At 44.3% G+C, this 19,349-nt stretch overlaps 1 protein-coding gene across 3 annotated transcripts in view; it reads right to left on the bottom strand.

Annotated features, from left to right (window-relative positions):
• The window catches only part of ZNF836 (zinc finger protein 836), a 20,646-nt gene extending 14,848 nt beyond the window's left edge, over nt 1–5,798 (bottom strand). The window contains exons 1-4 of one of the 3 annotated variants that reach the window (XM_023201438.2): nt 5,743–5,780; nt 5,451–5,649; nt 3,757–3,899; nt 1,614–1,708 (exon numbers count right to left, since the gene is read on the bottom strand). In XM_023201438.2, the coding sequence (XP_023057206.1) occupies nt 1,614–1,628 (15 nt within the window). In that variant the 5' untranslated portion in view covers nt 1,629–1,708; nt 3,757–3,899; nt 5,451–5,649; nt 5,743–5,780. Of the gene's footprint in view, nt 1–1,613; nt 1,709–3,756; nt 3,900–5,450 lie in introns of all 3 variants that reach the window. The other 2 variants (XM_023201437.2, XM_023201439.2) reach the window with 2 other exon arrangements.
• Between the last annotated feature and the right edge of the window lie 13,551 nt (nt 5,799–19,349).

The following is a 19,349-nucleotide window of genomic DNA, read 5'->3' as shown; positions in this document are numbered from 1 at the left end:
TTTTGAGACGGAGTCTCGCTCTGTCGCCCGGGCTGGAGTGCAGTGGCGGGATCTCAGCTCACTGCAAGCTCCGCCTCCCGGGGGTTTACGCCATTCTCCTGCCTCAGCCTCCCGAGTAGCTGGGACTACAGGCGCCCGCCACCTCGCCCAGCTAGTTTTTTGTATTTTTAGTAGAGATGGGGTTTCACTGTGTTAGCCAGGATGGTCTCGATCTCCTGACCTCGTGATCCGCCCGTCTCGGCCTCCCAAAGTGCTGGGATTACAGGCTTGAGCCACGGCGCCCGGCCTCCCGACCTCTTGATGCACCTGCCTCAGCCTCCCAAAGTGCTGGGATTACAGGCATGAGCCACTGTGCCTGGCCCAGTACCCTTTTTTTTTGACAGGAGCAGTTAAAATCTAACATAGCATGAATTACATATATAATAAAATATTATTTTCCTGTCGTCTTCATGTTATGCCACCTTCTTAATGCCTAAACTGCATCTCTCTGCTTGGACTTTTACTGCAAATAAATATATTATGTGATGTTTAAAATAAAAGAAATATGATGTTCAGTAATAATTGGTGGAATGAGAGAATTTGGCTCCATCTTCTCTAATAACGAAGAAGTTCTGCTCCTACATCTGAGCAAAATTATAACCTTTTTAGATAAAACAACTGCTCCTAGGAGTCCTAGCATGAACACCGCAGTTTCTGTAGGATGGCTATGCTGACACTGGCTAAACGAATCTGACATTCAGGTTGATTTTATATTTTAAAATCAATGATAGGCCGGACACGGTGGCTCATGCATGTAATCCCAGCATTTTGGGAGGTCGAGGTGGGCGGATCACCTGAGGTCGGGAGTTCAAGACCAGCCTGACCAATATGGTGAAACACCGTCTCTACTAAAAATACAAAAATTAGTCAGTCGTAGTGGCGCATGCCTGTAATCCCAGCTACTCAGGAGGCTGAGGCATGAGAATCACTTGAACCAGGGAGGTGAAGGTTGCAGTAATAGTCTGGGCAATAAGAACGAAACTCCATCTCAAAAAAAAAAAAAAAAAAAAAAATCAATGATAAAATAAAACACCCTTTATCACTGATGCGTATGTCTAATTATCCATGCCATTCCCAGCCATTAAGATTTCGAAGTTAGAAACAGTGACTCACTCATACAGCTTCAGATGTTGTATAAAATTAGGCAGAAAAGATCTCCCCTGACAAGCCTCTTTTCCAGAATTTATGAGGTGTTGTGCACATCGATATGTGCCTTCTGCATGCAGCTTCTCTACTTCCGGTCTACAGAGTGCTGACTGCATCCTAATTTTGCCTCTAAACAATCTCTGCTGCCAACAGCTCTGACACTGTGGGGCCCATACCCTGTCTCCATCCATGTCTAGGTGTGAGCCCCTCCCAGGACCATGCCCAGCAGAGCCTCTTCCGAAGTTAATGTCACTGGGTCTCAGTGAGATAGAATCTAAGTGAGACGAGAGAAACTGAGGGAAGGCATGGGTGAATGGCAGTAAACACGTCAGGCAGGATGCTTCAGACTCAGAGAAGATTCGCAACTCCAATGCATCGCATTTCAAAAAGGAAGGAGACAGAATGATCCACGAAGAATATCATTTTACCTGTGTAAGAGCCATCCCTGACTCCTTTTCTTTCCTCTTCTTCCTTTTCTGGGCTTCTCTCTCAGTCAATATAATTACTTCTTTACAAGTCAAATCTGAAAGTGAAAAATCTGTCGTTCAATGTTTGGAAACAACACATTCCTTTCTGTGCTACAACCATACCCACAGGGAAGACCTCAGCATATGGAGAGACAGCCCACTGCACCAGGGGGATGCAAGAATAATAAATTCCTACACAAAGACCAAGTGGCCTGGCATGGTAGCTCACGCCTGTAATCCCAGCACTTTAGGAGGCAGAGGCGGTCGGATCAACTGAGGTCAGGAGTATGGGAACATCCTGGACAACACAGTGAAACCCCGTCTCTACTAAAAGTACAAAAATTAGCTGGGTGTGGTGGCATGCACCTGTAGTCCCAGCTACTTGGGAGGCTGAGGCAGGAGAATCACTTGAACCTGGAAGGCAGAGGTTGCAGTGAGCCAAGATCATGCCACTGCACTCCAGCGTGGGTGACAGAGAGACTCCATCTCAAATAAAAAAATAAATAAAAATAAAAAAGAAAATGTGTTATGTGTCTGCGTACATATCTCTATGTGTACGTGTATTTATTTATTTATTTATTTTTTTTTTTTTTTGAGGCGGAGTCTCGCTCTGTCGCCCGGACTGGAGTGCGGTGGCCGGATCTCAGCTCACTGCAAGCTCTGCCTCCCGGGTTTACGCCATTCTCCTGCCTCAGCCTCCAGAGTAGCTGGGACTACAGGCGCCCGCCATCTCACCCGGCTAGTTTTTGTATTTTTAGTAGAGACGGGGTTTCACCGTGTTAGCCAGGACGGTCTCGATCTCCTGACCTCGTGATCCGCCCGTCTCGGCCTCCCAAAGTGCTGGGATTACAGGCTTGAGCCACCGCGCCCGGCGTGTACGTGTATTTATTATGTGTTCATATGTATAATGGATTTATTCAACCATAAAAAAGAAGAAAATCCTGCTATTTGCAACAACATGAATGAACCTAGAAGACATACACTCGGTGAAATAAGACAGACACTAAAAGACAGTTACTGTATGACCTCATAAGCAGAATCTTAAACAATCCAATTCATAGGAACAGGGTAGAACAGTTGTTGCCAGGAACTGGTGGGGGGGAGAATGGAAAAATGTTGGTCAAAGGGTACAAACTTTCAGTTATAAAATGAAGAAGTTCTGGGGAATCTAATGTACACAATGGTGTCTATACTGTATTGGACACTTCAACAGTTTGGAAAGTTTTTGAAAATTTTAATGAATTATAGGGTGAAAGTTTAAAAAAATGACAATACTTAACATTTAGAAACGAATGATGTCAGCTGATTAATGGATGCCACCAAATCTTATTTCAGAAGTCAGTAATTACAGAAAGGCAGAAATTGAATAAACACTTATCTCAAGCTTCCAAAACAACAATCAATTAAATGTTAAGGACCTACAGCTGGGCGTGGTGGCTTACACCTGTAATCCCAGCACTTTGGGAGGCTGAGGTGAGCAGATCATGACGTCAGGAGATCAAGACCACCCTGGCTAACACGGTGAAACCCCATCTCTACTAAAAAATACAAAAAAATTAGCAGGGCGTGGTGGCAGGTGCCTGTAGTCCCAGCTACTTGGGAGGCTGAGGCAGGAGAATGGCGTGAACCCGGGAGGCGGAGGTTGCAGTGAGCTGAGATCGCGCCACTGCACTCCAGTCTAGGCGACAGAGTGAGACTCTGTCTTAAAAAATAAATAAATAAATAAATAAAGGAACTACAAAGAAAAACGTAGGCCGGGTGCTGTGGCTCATGCCTGTAATCCCAGCACTTTAGGAGGCCAAGGCCAGCGGATCACCTGAGTTCGGGAGTTTGAGACCAGCCTGACCAACATGGAGAAACTCCGTCTCTACTAAAAATACAAAATTAGCCAGGCGTGGTGGCGCATGCCTGTAATCCCAGGTACTTGGGAGGCTGAGGTAGGAGAATTGCTTGAACCTGGGAGGCAGAGATGCAGTGAGCCGAGATGGCACCACTGCACTCCAGCCTGGGCAACAAGAGTGAAACTCCGTCTCAAAAAAAAAAGAAAAAAGAAGAAAATCCATTACAAAAAAATAAGACTCTCAATACTCCTACAAAGACATACCTTGTAGGCCTGATGTGGTGGCTTCCCATCTGTAATCACAGCACTCTGAAAGGCTGAGGCAGAAGGACTACTTGAGTCCGGGAGGTTGAGGCTGCAGTGAGCAGAGATCATGGCACTGTACTTTAGTCTGACAGAGCAAGACCCTGTTTCAGAAAAGAAAAACAAAAAACAAAAAACAAAGACATACCTGGTAGTGAGAGTGACAGTCATTTATTGCCCCATTTCTCATTTTCTCTATCCTCTACTCTATCCCAGGGAAGAAAAGAGTTACCACAAATGACGGAATTTAAATGCCCTCTGGCGAAATAGAGATTCCAAATTATCTTTTGATACAAATAAATACAAAATGCACAAGCCTTACAGAAAAGAGTGGTAATTTTCATCCTCATGATTACAATTTAAAGAAAAAAATTGTAGAGTATAAAGTCACAAATCAGAATATTACAACCACCATCCATATCCAATCAACTCATCACTCATCTGGATGGGGTCCTCTCCCACTTTCTTCACTACTGCGTGGTTCCCTCTCGCATGCTGCATCTTTCCTCCCCTTTTCTGTTCTTCTCTTTTATGTCTGTTCTGCCCAATACTTAGCAACTTACTTCACTTCTTGGAACTCTTCCTCCCCAATCTTTCTGACAGTCCCCAATCTCCACGTATTTCTGCCTCTTTTTCCCCATCTAAGCTCCCTCTCTGCTCTCCTTGTTAAAACTCCCTCTTACCTGTTACAGCTCCTTTGTTCCCACTCTCTAGCACCCCCAACTTCCTAGGCTTCCTCCCTGCTGCGGTTCTCCCTCTACTCTGCTTGTCACCCACTGCCCTCTCTTTCAGTTCCAGCACCACGTAGTTCTGTCGGCTGCGCTTCCAACTCTTTTACTTTCTCCCCACTGTCTGCAGTGCCTCCTCCTTTGCCGCCCCACTCTATTTTGCTGCCCTTCATCTCTCTGAAGGTCCCCCTTTTTTTCTAAATGTCTCTATGTGCTTTTCTCCCCCTGCTTCTTTCTCCATTCGTTCTCTTCCACTCTTGCTGTCTCTCTGCAAATCCCTAAATTATCATCCATTTTGCCATGTATTTATGGGTCTCCCTCATTCTCTTCGGTTTTTCCTTTCGCTCCGTCGCTCCCCCTCTTTTCCTCTCCTGATCCCTCTCACCCACACATTCAGTAGGAAAGGCGAGGAGTAAGATGCCCACCTCCCGGAAGAGCACATTTTCCAGTGGAGTAAAATTTGGGAAGGAAGAACACTAGGTGTCACAAGACAGACTCAGGTCACCTGCCCCAAAGGGGGGATCAGGAAAAGCAGTTGCTGTGAAGGGGAAGCCTGGGGAGCGGAAGGACCCGGCGTAAGGAGGACACAAGGGGGCGGCGGCGGCGGCGGGTACGGTGTCTCAGGACAGGGAGTGTCTGCAGAATCCCAGGACCTGGCAGGAGAAGCGGCTCCTTCAGGAGCTGGGCGACGGGCGCTCCCCTCCAGGGACTGACGAGGGAGGAACTCGGGGGTCTCGACGAGTGGGAATCCACCTCCCGAGTGAGGGCTCGACTTGGCGCAGGGCCGAAGCAGAGGTCAGTAAGGGTTTTAAGCAGGAACACGACCTGAGTGGGGTTGTCTACATGGTCCTAAGGCAGAAAGGCAGGGAGCAAGGAACAGCCGCAGAGAGATTTTTAAACCGAAAGGAAAGCAATTATCAGACTTACTTGGGGCGAAGGGGCTGTTGCTGGTATTCTAAGGTCCGTAGCGATCTCCAGGAAACGGGTATGGACAAGGGAAGACTGCCAAGTGCACGTTCGATTCACGTAGACCCGGCGAAGCAAATGTTTAGTCCAGGTAGACGGAAACTGACGCGCAGCGCTGTGACCGTTTCCCCGCGCGATCTGCTTCCGGGTGTGCAGGAAGCTTCACGAGATGAGAAAAAAGACTAAGAAGCCTGGGGCGGGGGAGGGTCCTGGGTGGGGTGCGACCCGCAAGGGAAGGGGCAGAAAGACCGACCTGATTTGGGAACCCTGAAAGGGTGGGGCAAGGCTCATGCGGTAGTGGGCGGGGCCAGGCGGGCATGGCGGGACGCGCGGTGGGCGGGACCTGTTTGGTGGGCGGGGCCTGTTATTCCCTCTGCCTTCAGCCCACTGAGTCTTTGTTCTCCTGATTTGGGAGTATTGGTGACTGTTTCTTTTTCTTTTCTTTTTTTTGAGACGGAGTCTCGCTCTGTCGCCCAGGCTGGAGCGCAGTGGCCGGATCTCAGCTCACTGCAAGCTCCGCCTCCCGGGTTTATGCCATTCTCCTGCCTCAGCCTCCCGCGTAGCTGGGACTACAGGCGCCACCTCGCCCGGCTAGTTTTTTGTATTTTTTAGTAGAGACGGGGTTTCACCGTGTTAGCCAGTATGGTCTTGATCTTCTGACCTCGTGATCCGCCCGTCTTGGCCTCCCAAAGTGCTGGGATTACAGGCTTGAGCCACCGCGCCCGGCTAGTGACTGTTTCTTGTCCTGTGAAGCCGTGTTGCTTCCTGCCTATTTTAAGTTAATGTTTTAGACTTTAAGGTCAAAGCTTAAAGTTGTGGTCCACTTCTGTTGGAAACTAAGATGTTTTCTTCTTGTCAAGTTGAACTGATTTAAGTCAAAATCGATTTTTGCGAGCCTGGTGGACTCCATCGGGTTTTGCCAGTGAGGCTGAAGCCAGTAAGGCTGAAGTTATTACTCAGTAGTCAGGGAACTAGGATCTCCGTGAAGATTTGATGTGCAGCCGTGGCTGGATCCAGGAACCTGGAAGACATTATGCCATGCGAAATGTGCTAGACACAGAAAGACAAATCCTGCATGCGTTTACTTACATGTGCAATCTACAAACATCAAAATCACAGTAACAGAGTAGAAGGGTGGTTTCCGGGGCTGACGGTCTATCCTATGCCTGTCCCAGCGTTGTATTTTGGAAGCAAATAACTTCTTTGGCTTCACAGTTACACAGCTGGACAGAAATTTTGCCTCAGGATGAACCACACTTTGAGCCTCAACCATATGTGATTCAGATAATATTTGGGTGATATTTGGGCCTTAGAGTTTGATACTGATATGGATTAAGACTTTTGAAATGGGCCGGGAGCAGTGGCTCTGGCCTGTAATCCCAGCTCTTTGGGAGGCCAAGGTGGAAGGATTGCTTGAGCTCAAGAGTTCAAGACCAACCTGGGGCAACATAGACCCTTGTCTCTACAAAAAATAGAAAAATCAGCCAGGCATGGTGGCTCACGCCTATAGTCACAGCTACTTGGGAGGCTGAGGTGGGAGGATCTCTTGAGCCCAAGGGGTCAAGGCTGCAATGAGTTGTCACTGCACCACTGAACTGCTGCTTGGGCAACAGAGTGAGACTTTGTCTCAAAAAACAATAATAATAAGACTTTTGAGATGTTAGGATGGGGGTGAAGGGATCTTGCATGTGAGAAGGACATGAATTTTGGGAGTCCAGAGTACAGAATGTTATGAGCTGAATCATGTTCCTAAAAAATCATTGTCGGCCGGGCACGGTGGCTCACGCCTGTAATCCCAGCACTTTGGGAGGCCAAGGCGGGCGGATCATGAGGTCAGGAGATCGAGACCATCCTAGCTAACACAATGAAACCCCGTTTTTACTAAAAATGCAAAAAATTAGCCAAGCGTGGTGGCAGGCACCTGTGGTCCCAGCTGCTTGGGAGGCTGAAGCAGGAGAATGGCATGAACCCGGGAGGTGGCGCTTGCAGTGAGCCGAGATCGAGCCACTGCACTCCAGCCTGGGTGACTGAGCGAGACTCCGTCTCAAAAAATAAAATAAAATAAAATAAAATAAAATGAAATAAAATAAATCATTGTCTTTAAGTTCTAGCACCCAGTACCTCAGAATATGACTGTATTTTGACATAGGGCATTTAGAGGTTATTAAGTTAAACTAAGCTTGTTAGAATGGGCTCTGATGCAATCTGACTGATGTCCTGATAAGAGGAAATTTGCCTGGAAGCAGATTACAGCCTCACGCCTGTAATCCCAGCACTTTGGGAAGTCGAAGTGGGTGGATCACTTGAGCTCAGGAGTTTGAGACCAGCCTGGCCAACATGGTGAAACCCCATCTCTACTACAAATACAAAAATTAGCCAGGCATGGTGGTGCATGCCTTTAGTGCCAGCTACTCGGGAGGCTGAGGTAGGAGAATTGCTTGAACCTGGGAGGCGGAGGTTGCAGTGAGCTGAAATCATGCCACTGCATTCCAGCCTGGGCGACAGAGCCAGACTCCATCTCAAAAAAAAAAAAGAAAAGAAAAGAAAAAGTAGTATTCCAGCTGCTTCCAGATCTCCTTGCTGACAGGAAACTGTACAAGAAGGGTGGATATTGGCATAGAAGTTTGGGGTCCCAGCTGTATTGGAGGTGACTAGCATCTGGAGGACTAAAAGCTTGCTGAGATTTTTGGACCACAGAAAGTAAACCCCGTAACTTCCAACAGCTTTTGCAACCGCTGCCATTCCAAACGTTGGATTTCAGTTGTGAAAGACTCTTCCTCATTTTGGGCTCTAGGAAGACAAGCTTCATGGACCCTCAATGGATAGAGATATTGGAGGGAGTGGAATGAAGGAACGGAGGTGGGTCTGGGGCTACACTGGAGTTTGATGTAGAAGCTATGACAGCATCAGTATTCCAAGCAAGAGCTGGGGCTGGAGTTTGGAGTAAAGGCAGAGCTGGGGTTGTGAGACTTTGGGGGGTCATTTAGCCTGTATAGGACTAGAGAGGAGCATTAGATATTAAATAAGTCAAAGAGAGAGGCTGGGCACAGTGGCCTGTAGTCCCAGTACTTTGGGAGGTCACGGCAGGCAGATCATCTGAGGTCAGGAGTTCGAGACCAGCCTGGCCAACATGATGAAACCCTGTCTCTATGAAAAATACAAAAATTAGCTGGACGTGGTGGCGGGCGCCTGTAATTTTAGCTACTTGGGGCCGGGCGCGGTGGCTCAAGCCTGTAATCCCAGCTCTTTGGGAGGCCGAGATGGGTGGATCACGAGGTCAGGAGATCGAGACCATCCTGGCTAACACCGTGAAACCCCGTCTCTACTAAAAAATACAAAAAACTAGCCGGGCGAGGTGGCGGCGCCTGTGGTCCCAGCTACTCGGGAGGCTGAGGCAGGAGAATGGCCTAAACCCGGGAGGCGGAGCTTGCAGTGAGCTGAGATCTGGCCACTGCACTCCAGCCTGGGCGACAGAGCGAGACTCCGTCTCAAAAAAAAAAAAAAAAAAAAAAAAAAAATTTTAGCTACTTGGGAGGCTGAGACAGGAGAATCACTGAACCTGAGAGGCGGAAGTTGCAGTGACCTAAGATCACGCCACTGTATTCCAGCCTGGGCCACAGAGCGGAACTCCATCTCAAAAAAAAGGAGGACAAAGAGAGACATCAGTGGGGAAGAGTTACCAGAGACTAGGACAGTAGCCACCAAAGATTTGCTATGCAGAGACAGGAGACCCCTCAAGCTCTGCTAGTCATAGTTTCCAGGATCTCGGGATCTGGGAGTTACTGATGACTGGTCGATTGTTCTGGTCTTCCTAGAGTTCTCTAGAAAGATTGGTGGCTGGAATGTCCTGGTTGCCAAGTGACTCTATTCCCAGAACTCACATGCCCTCAGTTGTTTAATAAATAATGCCTCCTTCTGTTGACAGTTGTGGTAATACCTCAGTTCTTGTCTTCTTAGTTTAAAATAATTTAAGCAAGAGACACACAGCAAAAGAGGTGAGCATAATTTGTTGCAAAGGAAAAACAATATTTTGAAAGTTAAGGGCAGAATAGACAGAACACTCTGAGAGAGAGAGAGAAATCAGGGCAGGCTGCTCATAAGGGTGAGACGGCACAGACTGGCACAAAGGGAGTCTTACATGATTATTCATAAGGACGTGGGAAGAGGTGTTACTAGTAAGCATGTTCTGGGTGGTCCTCTGGGTGCACATGAGCAGCAGCTGTACATGCCAGTAAATACGTCGCATGTTTCATTAGCATCTTAAATCTACACGGAATTGTAATCCTCAGTATTGGAAGTGGGGACTGGGGTCTGGTGGCAGGTGATTGGATCATGGTGGCGGTGGATTTCTCATGAATGGTTTAATACTATTCCCTTGGTGGTATTCTCGTGATAGTGAGTTCTTGTGAGTTCTGGCTGTTTAAAAGTGTGTGGCAGCTGGGCACGATGTCTCACATCTGTAATCCCAGCACTTTGGGAGGCCGAGGGAGGAGGATCACCTGAGGTCAGGAGTTCAAGACTAGTTCACGCCTATAATCCCAGCACTCTGGGAGGCTGAGGTGGGTAGATCACCCGAGGTCAGGAGTTCAAAACCAGACTGGCCGACTTGGTGAAACCCTGTCTCTACCAAAAATACAAATATCAGGCAGGCCCGGTGGTGGGCGCCTGTAATCCCATCTACTCAGAAGACTGGGGCAGGAGAATCCCTTGAACCCAGGAGGCGGAGGTTGCAGTGAACCGAGGTGGTACCACTGCACTCCAGCCTGGGCGACAGAGCGATACTCCATCTCAACAAATAAATAAACAATACTTTACCTTCCTTGAGAAATTCCAAGAAGGCTGATCAGTGAAGGGGTGGCCTGCCCCTCCACACCTGTGGGTGCTTCTCGTTAGGTGGGACGAGAGACTTGAGAAAAGGAAATAATACACAGAGACAAAGTATAGAGAAAGAAAAGCGGGACCCAGGGGACCAGTGCTGTGTTTTCAGAGGACCCACACTGGCACTGGTCTCTGAGTTCCCTCGGTATTTATTGCCTAAAAGATAAGGGAGTAAATAAGCAGTAAGGCATACAGGTACACGGAGCTGTTGCATTTTCCCAGGATCGGGCAGGAGACAGATATTTTTCTTTTACTGAGATTTAAAGGAATGGTACTGACCTTCAACCACAAGCAGGCTTTAAACATTTGCCTAACAAAGCACATTCCTTACCTCCCAAAATCCTTTCAACTTTAATTAGCACAGCAATGTTTCTAGCAAGGACAAGATTGGGGGTAGAGTCACAGATTAACAGCATCTCAAATATAGAGCCGAATGGAGTCTCTTAAACTTACTTCTATCTATAATAACACAGCAACAGGCTAACCTATCCTTTCCCTACATTTCCCCCTTTTCTTTTCAACACAATCACCATTATTATCATGACACCGAGATTACATACTTCACAAAGTAATAGAATATTACAGAATAAGTGGGGACAGGATGAGATCACAGGATGGTGTTAACATTAAAATTAAAGTTGCTAATGAAATTTTAGGGCACGCATAGTCATTGATAACATTTTATCAGGAAATAGGGTTTGAGAGCAGACAACCTGACTGGCCAAAATTTATTAGGTGGGAATTTTTTTTTTTCCTCCCAATAAGCCTGAGAGCACTACAGGAGGCCGGGGCTTATTTCATCCCTTCGGCTTCAACTGTAAAAGGCGGCACGCCTCCAAGGGGGTCGTTTATAGGCCTACCCTTAGAGCCCATTCTCCTTCTCAGGGATATTCCTTGCTGAGAAAAAGAATTCAGCGATATCTCTCCTATTTGTGTGCAAAAGGAGAAAAGATATGGCTTTGTTCCGTCCAGCTCACCGGTGGCCAGTTCAAGGTTACCTCCCTTGTTTCCTGAATATCGCTGTTATCTCGTTTTTTTTTTTTTTTAAGATGCCCAGTTTTCATACTGTTTAAACACACATGCTCTACAAACAATTTGTGCAGTTAAGGCAATCATCACAGGGTCCTGAGGTGACATATATCTTCCTCATCTTACAAAGAAAATAATGGGATTAAAAGATTAAAGACAGACATAAGAAATTACAAAAGTATACATTTTGGAGAACTAATAAAATGTCCATGAAATCTTTATATTTTATGTTTCTCTGTTGTGGCTCCAGCCAGTCCCTCTGTTCAAGGTCTCTGACTTCTCGCAACATTTTCTCTCTCTTTTCCTCTATACAAATGTGCCATGGCGATGAAGGCTTGTTCGTTCTCTCGATTTTGGCGCAGGATTCTTCGACTGGTCCAGCACACTAAAAACAAACCGATTAAACAGAGACACATAATTCCAAAATTTACTACAGTAGTGTTCCCAATAGACTTAATCCAAGTCGTGGGGTTTAATCCATAAAGATTTTTTGCCACTTGATCTAACGCCTCAGCTCCAGGCACAATATTTAAGTGACTCTGAGAGGCTTCAAAAATTTGTTCTTTTAATTTAGAAATGTCTAAAGTGAGATTATCTTCTCTTCCCTGTAGATGGCGTCTTACCATGTCCCAGTGATGTTTAGACTCATTATAAACTTGGGGTGTAATACAAAAATCTGAAGTATTCCAGTCACACTGTAACTGGAAACGATGTTCCAAGCTCATGAGTCTATCTCCCATCCAAATGACAGTTTCTCTAAGATCATTAATTTGATTTGCCAATTTTTGATCGATACCAGATTGTGAATTCCACAACCTTGTGGAATTCTTTTGCCAATTGTCGACAAAGCTTACTGTCTGGACAGAAGAGTGTAATGCGACTCCTGCCACAGCGGCTGTAGATGTGACTGCCATTAATCCCATAATCACTGCAATCAAAGTAAAAATGAATCTTTTGGATCTATTTAAAACGCCTTTTAATACTTCAGTCAAAATATGAATGGATGGCGAGGCCTCCCATGGTCGATCCATGGACACAGGGATCCACACGCCTTCTCTTGCTCTCACTAGCAGAATATGGTGCTGCCAATCAAAAGTCGAATCAATGCAAGTAAACAATCTGCAATTTTCACAAGTTATAGTTTGGTAGTCTGGTTTAATAACTATATTTCCTACGACTAACATATAAGGGGGTTTTACACAACTTTGTAAAGGAACTGTTAGACTGGAAAATAGGTTGATAGAGTAAAATGACTTACGATTTCTTGTTTCTATAGTTTGGTTTCCAGACCAAATTCTAAGGTGGTATGAAGCCACAGTAAGCCTCCATAATTCTGGATGTTCAGGACCAAAAACAGGACTTATCATTTTTGGTCTGGGAGTAGAGATTCCCTTTTCTCCCCATATCCAAGGATAGAAAGACTGTAATTTTTTGTGCTTAAGTTTGTCTAAATTTTCTGTTAAGTCACTATCCACAGTTGGACTCACTAGTGCACTGGGACAGGATTGAGTTTGTCCTGTGCAATTGTGGTAGAATTGACCTCGAGGTGCCCAATCTATAACAGTTCCGAATGTATTGTTTTGTAAAATTACGGCACTATCGGCCACACATTCTTCCCAAACTAAATCTTTTGATTCTATGGAAATCTCCTTGGGGCAAGGTTTCCCTTTTGGCCTAAATTTTAATGATCTTTGATAAGAAAAGTCTTGTAAGTAGTTTATCTGTGGTTTGAGTGACATTCCGCTTACCATGTGATAAGTAAATCTACTTATGGGATTGAGAGTAGGTACTTCTACCAACCAATTTTGGATAGCAGGCATTAAACATCCTGGTGCTTTCCCTAGACATATAGGAGGATAACGATACCCAATGGAAATATTTATCATCATTCCTTCTTCCTCCGGTTTGGCAGGGCAACGATCATCTGTGGGACCAGGTACCCACACACTATTATTAACATATACTTCAATAGGATTATCCATCCATGTGACTGCCCGAATTAAGGGCGGGAAAGGCACATAGGCCCAGTAGGTATAATTAGCTGCAGCTGCTCCTGCAGGCATGGGGAGACTTACCACCGTTGATACAACCATGAAAGCTGCAAGCAGCATTTTTGCTGAGGTTTGTGTCACCTTTGTGCTAGCTAGGCTTTTTCTAGCTAACAGCGTCAGCTTCTTCAACTGTGCCCAGGTTGGCAGCTCCTCCTTCTTGGTGCATGGTGACTTCATCTGTTCTTCTGATATCACCACTTGATTCATCCTGTGAGTCAATGGTGCTCGATTGCGGTGTTTCCGTCTCCGTGGAGGTGCTTTTCTTTGCATCTCCGATGGGTTCATTGTAGAACTTCAAATGTCTAGTGGGTATCCAAATAGGAAGCTGATCTTCTCCTGGTGAAACACAAGCAAAGCCTCTTCCCCAGGTTATCACCTTCCCTATTTCCCATGTCTTATTTTTGTTGTCTTTCCACCAAATCAGTTTTCCTTCATGTGGGCTGTTCTTTTTACCAGTAAGATGTTGTTCTGCAGAAGTAGTAGTCTGATTTCTATAAATGTTTAAAAAATTTAAAGTATAGAGTGCTAGATTAAGCTGCATCTGAGGAGAGGCACACTCCTTACTGTCTCCCCCTTCTTTTTGTTTAACTAAGTGAGTTTTGAGTGTTCTATTAGTTCTTTCTACTATGGCCTGTCCTTGGGAATTATAAGGAATTCCTGTTGTATGTGTAATATTCCACTGATTTAAGAATTTTTGGAAAGCTTTACTACAATAACCTGGTCCACTGTCAGTTTTAATTTTTTTCTGGGACTCCCATCACAGTAAAACAAGATAATAAATGTTTTTTAACATGGGAAGTACTTTCTCCTGTTTGGCATGTTGCCCATATGAAATGTGAATAAGTATCAACTGTTACATGAACATATGATAATTTTCCAAATGAAGGTACATGGGTAACATCCATTTGCCATAATGCATTGGGACACAGACCTCTGGGATTAACTCCTGCCTCTTGAGTGGGCAGGTGTAGTACTTGACACTGGTACAATGTTGTACAATATTTTTTGCCTGTTTCCATGTGACATCAACTTTGTTTTTTAACCCTGCTGCGTTTACATGAGTCAAAGCATGAAGTTCTTGTGCTTTTATGAATACAGAGGATACTAGTAAGTCAGCTTGTTTATTTGCTTTAGTTAAAGGTCCTGGTAAATTAGTGTGTGCTCGAATATGAGTAATATAAAATGGGAAATTCCTCTTTCTTACAGTTTGTTGTAACAAATTGAATAGCTGGTTTAGCTGATCATCCATGCTATATTTAATTAGAGCTGTCTCAACATCCCTTGTAGCCTGTACTACATATGCAGAATCTGATACAATATTAACAGGTTGATTAAAATCTTCTAACACTGTAATGACTGCAACCAACTCTGCCCTTTGAGCTGATTGATATTGAGTTTTGATTATTCGCTCTTTTGGCCCTGTGTAAGCTGCTTTTTCCATTGCTGGAACCATCAGTAAATATTGTCAGAGCATTTTCTAAAGGTTTATGTCTGGTAATTTTAGGTAAAATCCAAGTAGTCAATTTTAAAAACTGGAAGATTTTTGGTTTTGGGTAATGATTATCAATAATTCCCACAAAATCAGCAAGGCCAATTTGCCATGCACCAGAATTGATAAAGGCTTGTTTAACTTGTTCCTTGGTTAAAGGAACAACTATTTTGTCTGGGTCATTACCACACAATTTTATTATTCGTAATCTTGTCTGACCAATTAATGTAGCTATTTGATCCAAGTACAATGTAAAAGTTTTAATTGTACTGTGTGGAAGGAATGACCACTCCACAAGATCAGTATTTTGAACAATGATGCCTGTTGGAGAATGTGCAGTGGCAAAAATCAAAAGTTGGAGTGGGGCTAAAGAATCTATTCTATTTATTTGCGCTGACTGAATTTTTTCTTCCACTAATTTAATTTCTTTTGTTGCCTCTGGGGTCAAAGTTCTCCTACTATTTAAGTCTGGGTCTCCTCTTAGGATAGAGAACAAATTTGACATGGCATAAGTAGGAATGCCTAGAGTTGGCCGAATCCAATTAATATCGCCTTACAATTTTTGAAAGTCATTTAATGTTTTTAATGTATCTTTTCTTATTTCTATTTTTTGTGGCTTAATTTTTCTATTTTCTATTTGCATCCCTAAATAATGAAAAGGATCAGAGGTTTGGATCTTATCAAATGCTATTGTTAGTCCTGTGTTGGCAACCTCTGCTTGCAGAAATGTGTAACAGTCAATTAATCTTTCTCTTGTTTCTGCAGCACATAAAATGTCATCAATATAGTGAATGATATAACAATCTGAAAATTTGTCTCTAACTGGTTGAAGGACTTGACCTACGAAAGTTTGACAAATAGTTGGACTATTAAGCATTCCCTGTGGTAAAACTTTCCACTGAAACCTGGTGGCTGGCTCTTTATTATTTATAGCTGGTATAGTAAAGGCAAATTTTTTACAATCTTGCTCTGTCAGAGGAATGGTAAAAAAGCAATCCTTAAGATCAATTATAATTAAAGGCCAGTCTTTTGGGATCATGGCCGGGGAGGGCAATCCAGGTTGGAGAGGCCCCATGGGTTGAATTACAGCGTTTACGGCTCTTAAGTCCATTAACATACGCCATTTGTCTGACTTTTTCTGAATTACAAATACAGGAGAATTCCAGGGTGAGAATGAAGGCTCAATGTGTCCCTTTTCTAATTGTTCCTTTGCCAATAAATGTAAAGCCTCCAGTTTTTGCTTTGGTAGCGGCCACTGATTTACCCATACCGGTTTTTCTGTTTTCCAAGTTAATGGAATGGGTTTAGGAGGCTCTACAGTGGCCGCCCCTAAAAAGGATACCCTATTCCTTTTTTTTCTTGATTTTTTTTAGTCTCAATTGGGACTTTAATGCCATTTTCATTTTTTCCTAATCCCTTTCCTGGTATATATTTCATTTTAGTCATGATTTTTTGACTTGTGGGGCTGTATAATGGAGCAGGCATAATAATTTCTGCACCCCATTGTTGTAACAAATCTCGACCCCATAGATTAACAGGAATTGAAGTAATCATTGGCTGAACAGTACTTTCTTGATTATCTGGCCCTAAACAATGTAAAATCATTGTACTTTCATACACTTCTGAAGCCGTGCCTACGCCGACAAGTCTTGTAACAGCCTTTTGTTTAGGCCAATTTTTTGGCCACTGATTTAAAGCAATGACAGAGATATCTGCTCCTGTGTCTACCAACCCTTCAAACTGTTTTCTTTGAATAATGGCCTTACACACAGGTCTGCTATCAGAGACCAGACTTGCCCAATATGCAGCCTTTCCTGCCGGATCAGTGCTTCCAAACCCTCCTGTTCTTTTTATCTCACTGTTTCCAATTTTAATATAAGGTAGAAGTAATAATTGAGCGATCCTGTCTCCTGGACTGGCACTCCAAGGAATTGAGGAACTAATAACCAATTGAATTTCGCCTTCATAGTCTGAATCAACCACACCAGTATGAATTTGAACTCCTTTTAGATTTAAACTTGATCTTCCTAAGATTAGTCCTACAGTCCCCTCAGGCAATGGGCCGTATACTCCTGTGGGGATTTTTAGTGGAGGCTCCCCTGGAAGCAGAGAGACTGCTTGTATAGTACATAAATCTACTGTTGCACTGCCACTTGTGGCGGGGGATAATTGCTGTATTGTGATAACTGGCTTATTCCCTGAGACACTTGCGACAGTGGGGGTTGTTGTTCCTGAAAATCCTGAGGAACAAAGGATTGAATTTGGAATGCCCCAGTTTGTTGCGGGGCCTGAGGCTGGCCCCTCCTCTCGTTTCCCGACAGTGGTTGCCCATTTTTATCAAATTTAGAACGACATTGAATACTCCAATGTTTTCCCCTTTTACATCTTGGACATAGGCCAGGTGGCCCTTTATCTGTTGTTGTAGTAACTTGAGTAGTTACATTTTGTTTATTTGAGACTAGGCAATTCTTTTTTAGATGACCAATTTGACCACAATTATAACATTTTCCCCCAAATGTTTTTACTTGTCCTCCTAAAGCAACTCCTGTGATTGCCTGAGCCATAAGCATAGCTTTATGCATAGCTCCTCCAATTCCATCGCAGGCTTTAACGTACTCTGAGATTACATCTGATCCTGCGGGAACCCTTCCTTTTAACGGCTTAATGGCTGATTGACAATCAGGATTGGCATTTTCATATGCCATCAACTCCACTATGACTTTACGGGCATTCTCATCGGTAATTGACTTTTGAGCAGCATCTTGAAGTCTTGCTACGAAATCTGGGTAGGGCTCTTTACAGCCTTGTCTTACTGTATTAAAGGAAGGGCAGGCGGTTCCTGGGTCTTGGATTTTCTCCCAGGCCCTAAGGCAGATAGCCCTGATTTGCTCAATGGCCTCATTTGGCATTATTGCTTGTTGGTCAACAGTGCTCCAATTTTGACCTATTCCTAATAGTTGATCTGCATCTATGTTAATTGGAGGATTGGCAGTCCTATTTCTTCAGACCTGCACTTGTGCCCCATCAATCCACCAAGTCTTAAATTGTAAAAATTGAGAGGGTGAGAGTGAGGATTTTGCCAGAATCTCCCAATCATAAGGAATGAGTCTATGCCCATGAGCAATGGAATCTAATAATGTTCTCATGTAAGGAGAATTGGGTCCATACTGTTTTACTCCTTCTTTCATTTCTTTTAGCATTTTTATAGAAAAGGACTGATATCTGGCTTCTGCCACGGGAGGCTCTCCCTCTTGAGCCCCTTCTCCAGGTGGTCTTGCTTCTAATATTACTGAGAATTGCCACGCCTCAATATCTCCCTGTTTTCTTGCCTCATCAATAATTTTATGTATTCCACTACCCTGTGTACTGGGCGGTGCTGTAGGACTAAGTCTCATGGTGGGCGACTGAGGATATGGCGCCCTGCCCTGTGGCACTGGAAATGTTCCTGGCTGTCCATACAGATTTTCTGGGGGCTGCAGATACTGCAGTTCAGCTGGCGGCCAGTATTGATAGGCTACTGGCGGCTGGATCTTATTTTCTACCTGTTGATATTGTGGACATTGTATTTGGATTGGCATTTCCATGGCAGAGACCCTATCTTTCTCTATTTGATCTTCTTTTGGAGTTTGTACTTGTTTAACCTGCATTTGAAGTTCTAAGGTTGCGGGCATCTGAGCTGTTGTAAGAGGTGTTGGCCATCGTGGTTTAGACTCTGATGGCTCTGCTAATTTTGGATCCTTTTCCTCTAATTTTAACGTTTCAGGATATATTACCTCCTGTAATTGATTGTTGTCAACATTTTGCGTTGACCGAGCCATTACCGGCTCTGCTACACATTCACAGTGTGAACTTTCTTTTCCTTTCCGGGATTCTATCCCTGCCTCTTTTTCACAATCTACTGCACAGCTTTTAGGGACATCAGAAACTGGAATGCTATCTTCGTCTGTTTGCAACGGTTCTAAAGCTACTTTAATAATGACCCAATCATTCCATACTGTAAGTGGGATGATTTTACCTTCCCTACTTGCTTGTTTTAATTCTTTGCCAATTTTTTCCCAATCTTTTAGATCTAAAGTTCCCTGTTCTGGAAACCATGGACAAAACTGTTCTATTGTTTGAAAGAGCGTATTTAGATTTTTGGTAGACACTTTAACTCCCCCTCTTTTTAAGAGAATTTTTATAAAGCTGCGATAAGAGGCATATTTACTTTTAGTTTGCCCCATTGTTTCCCTAGGTTCTTCGGAGCGCACAAGCTTACCGCAAGGCTGACTGTAGAGTACTCGGGAGTGTCTCGTCGACTTGTCCTCAATGACCACGCTCCAGCGTGCCTTCACCTTAGCAAAAAGCTCCCACGTTGGACGCCAGATGAAGGGGTGGCCTGCCCCTCCACACCTGTGGGTGCTTCTCGTTAGG

Source organism: Piliocolobus tephrosceles, chromosome 21 (genome assembly GCF_002776525.5).
Source record: "Piliocolobus tephrosceles isolate RC106 chromosome 21, ASM277652v3, whole genome shotgun sequence".
Lineage (NCBI taxonomy): Eukaryota > Metazoa > Chordata > Mammalia > Primates > Cercopithecidae > Piliocolobus > Piliocolobus tephrosceles.
This window is presented reverse-complemented; position numbering and strand designations above follow the sequence as displayed.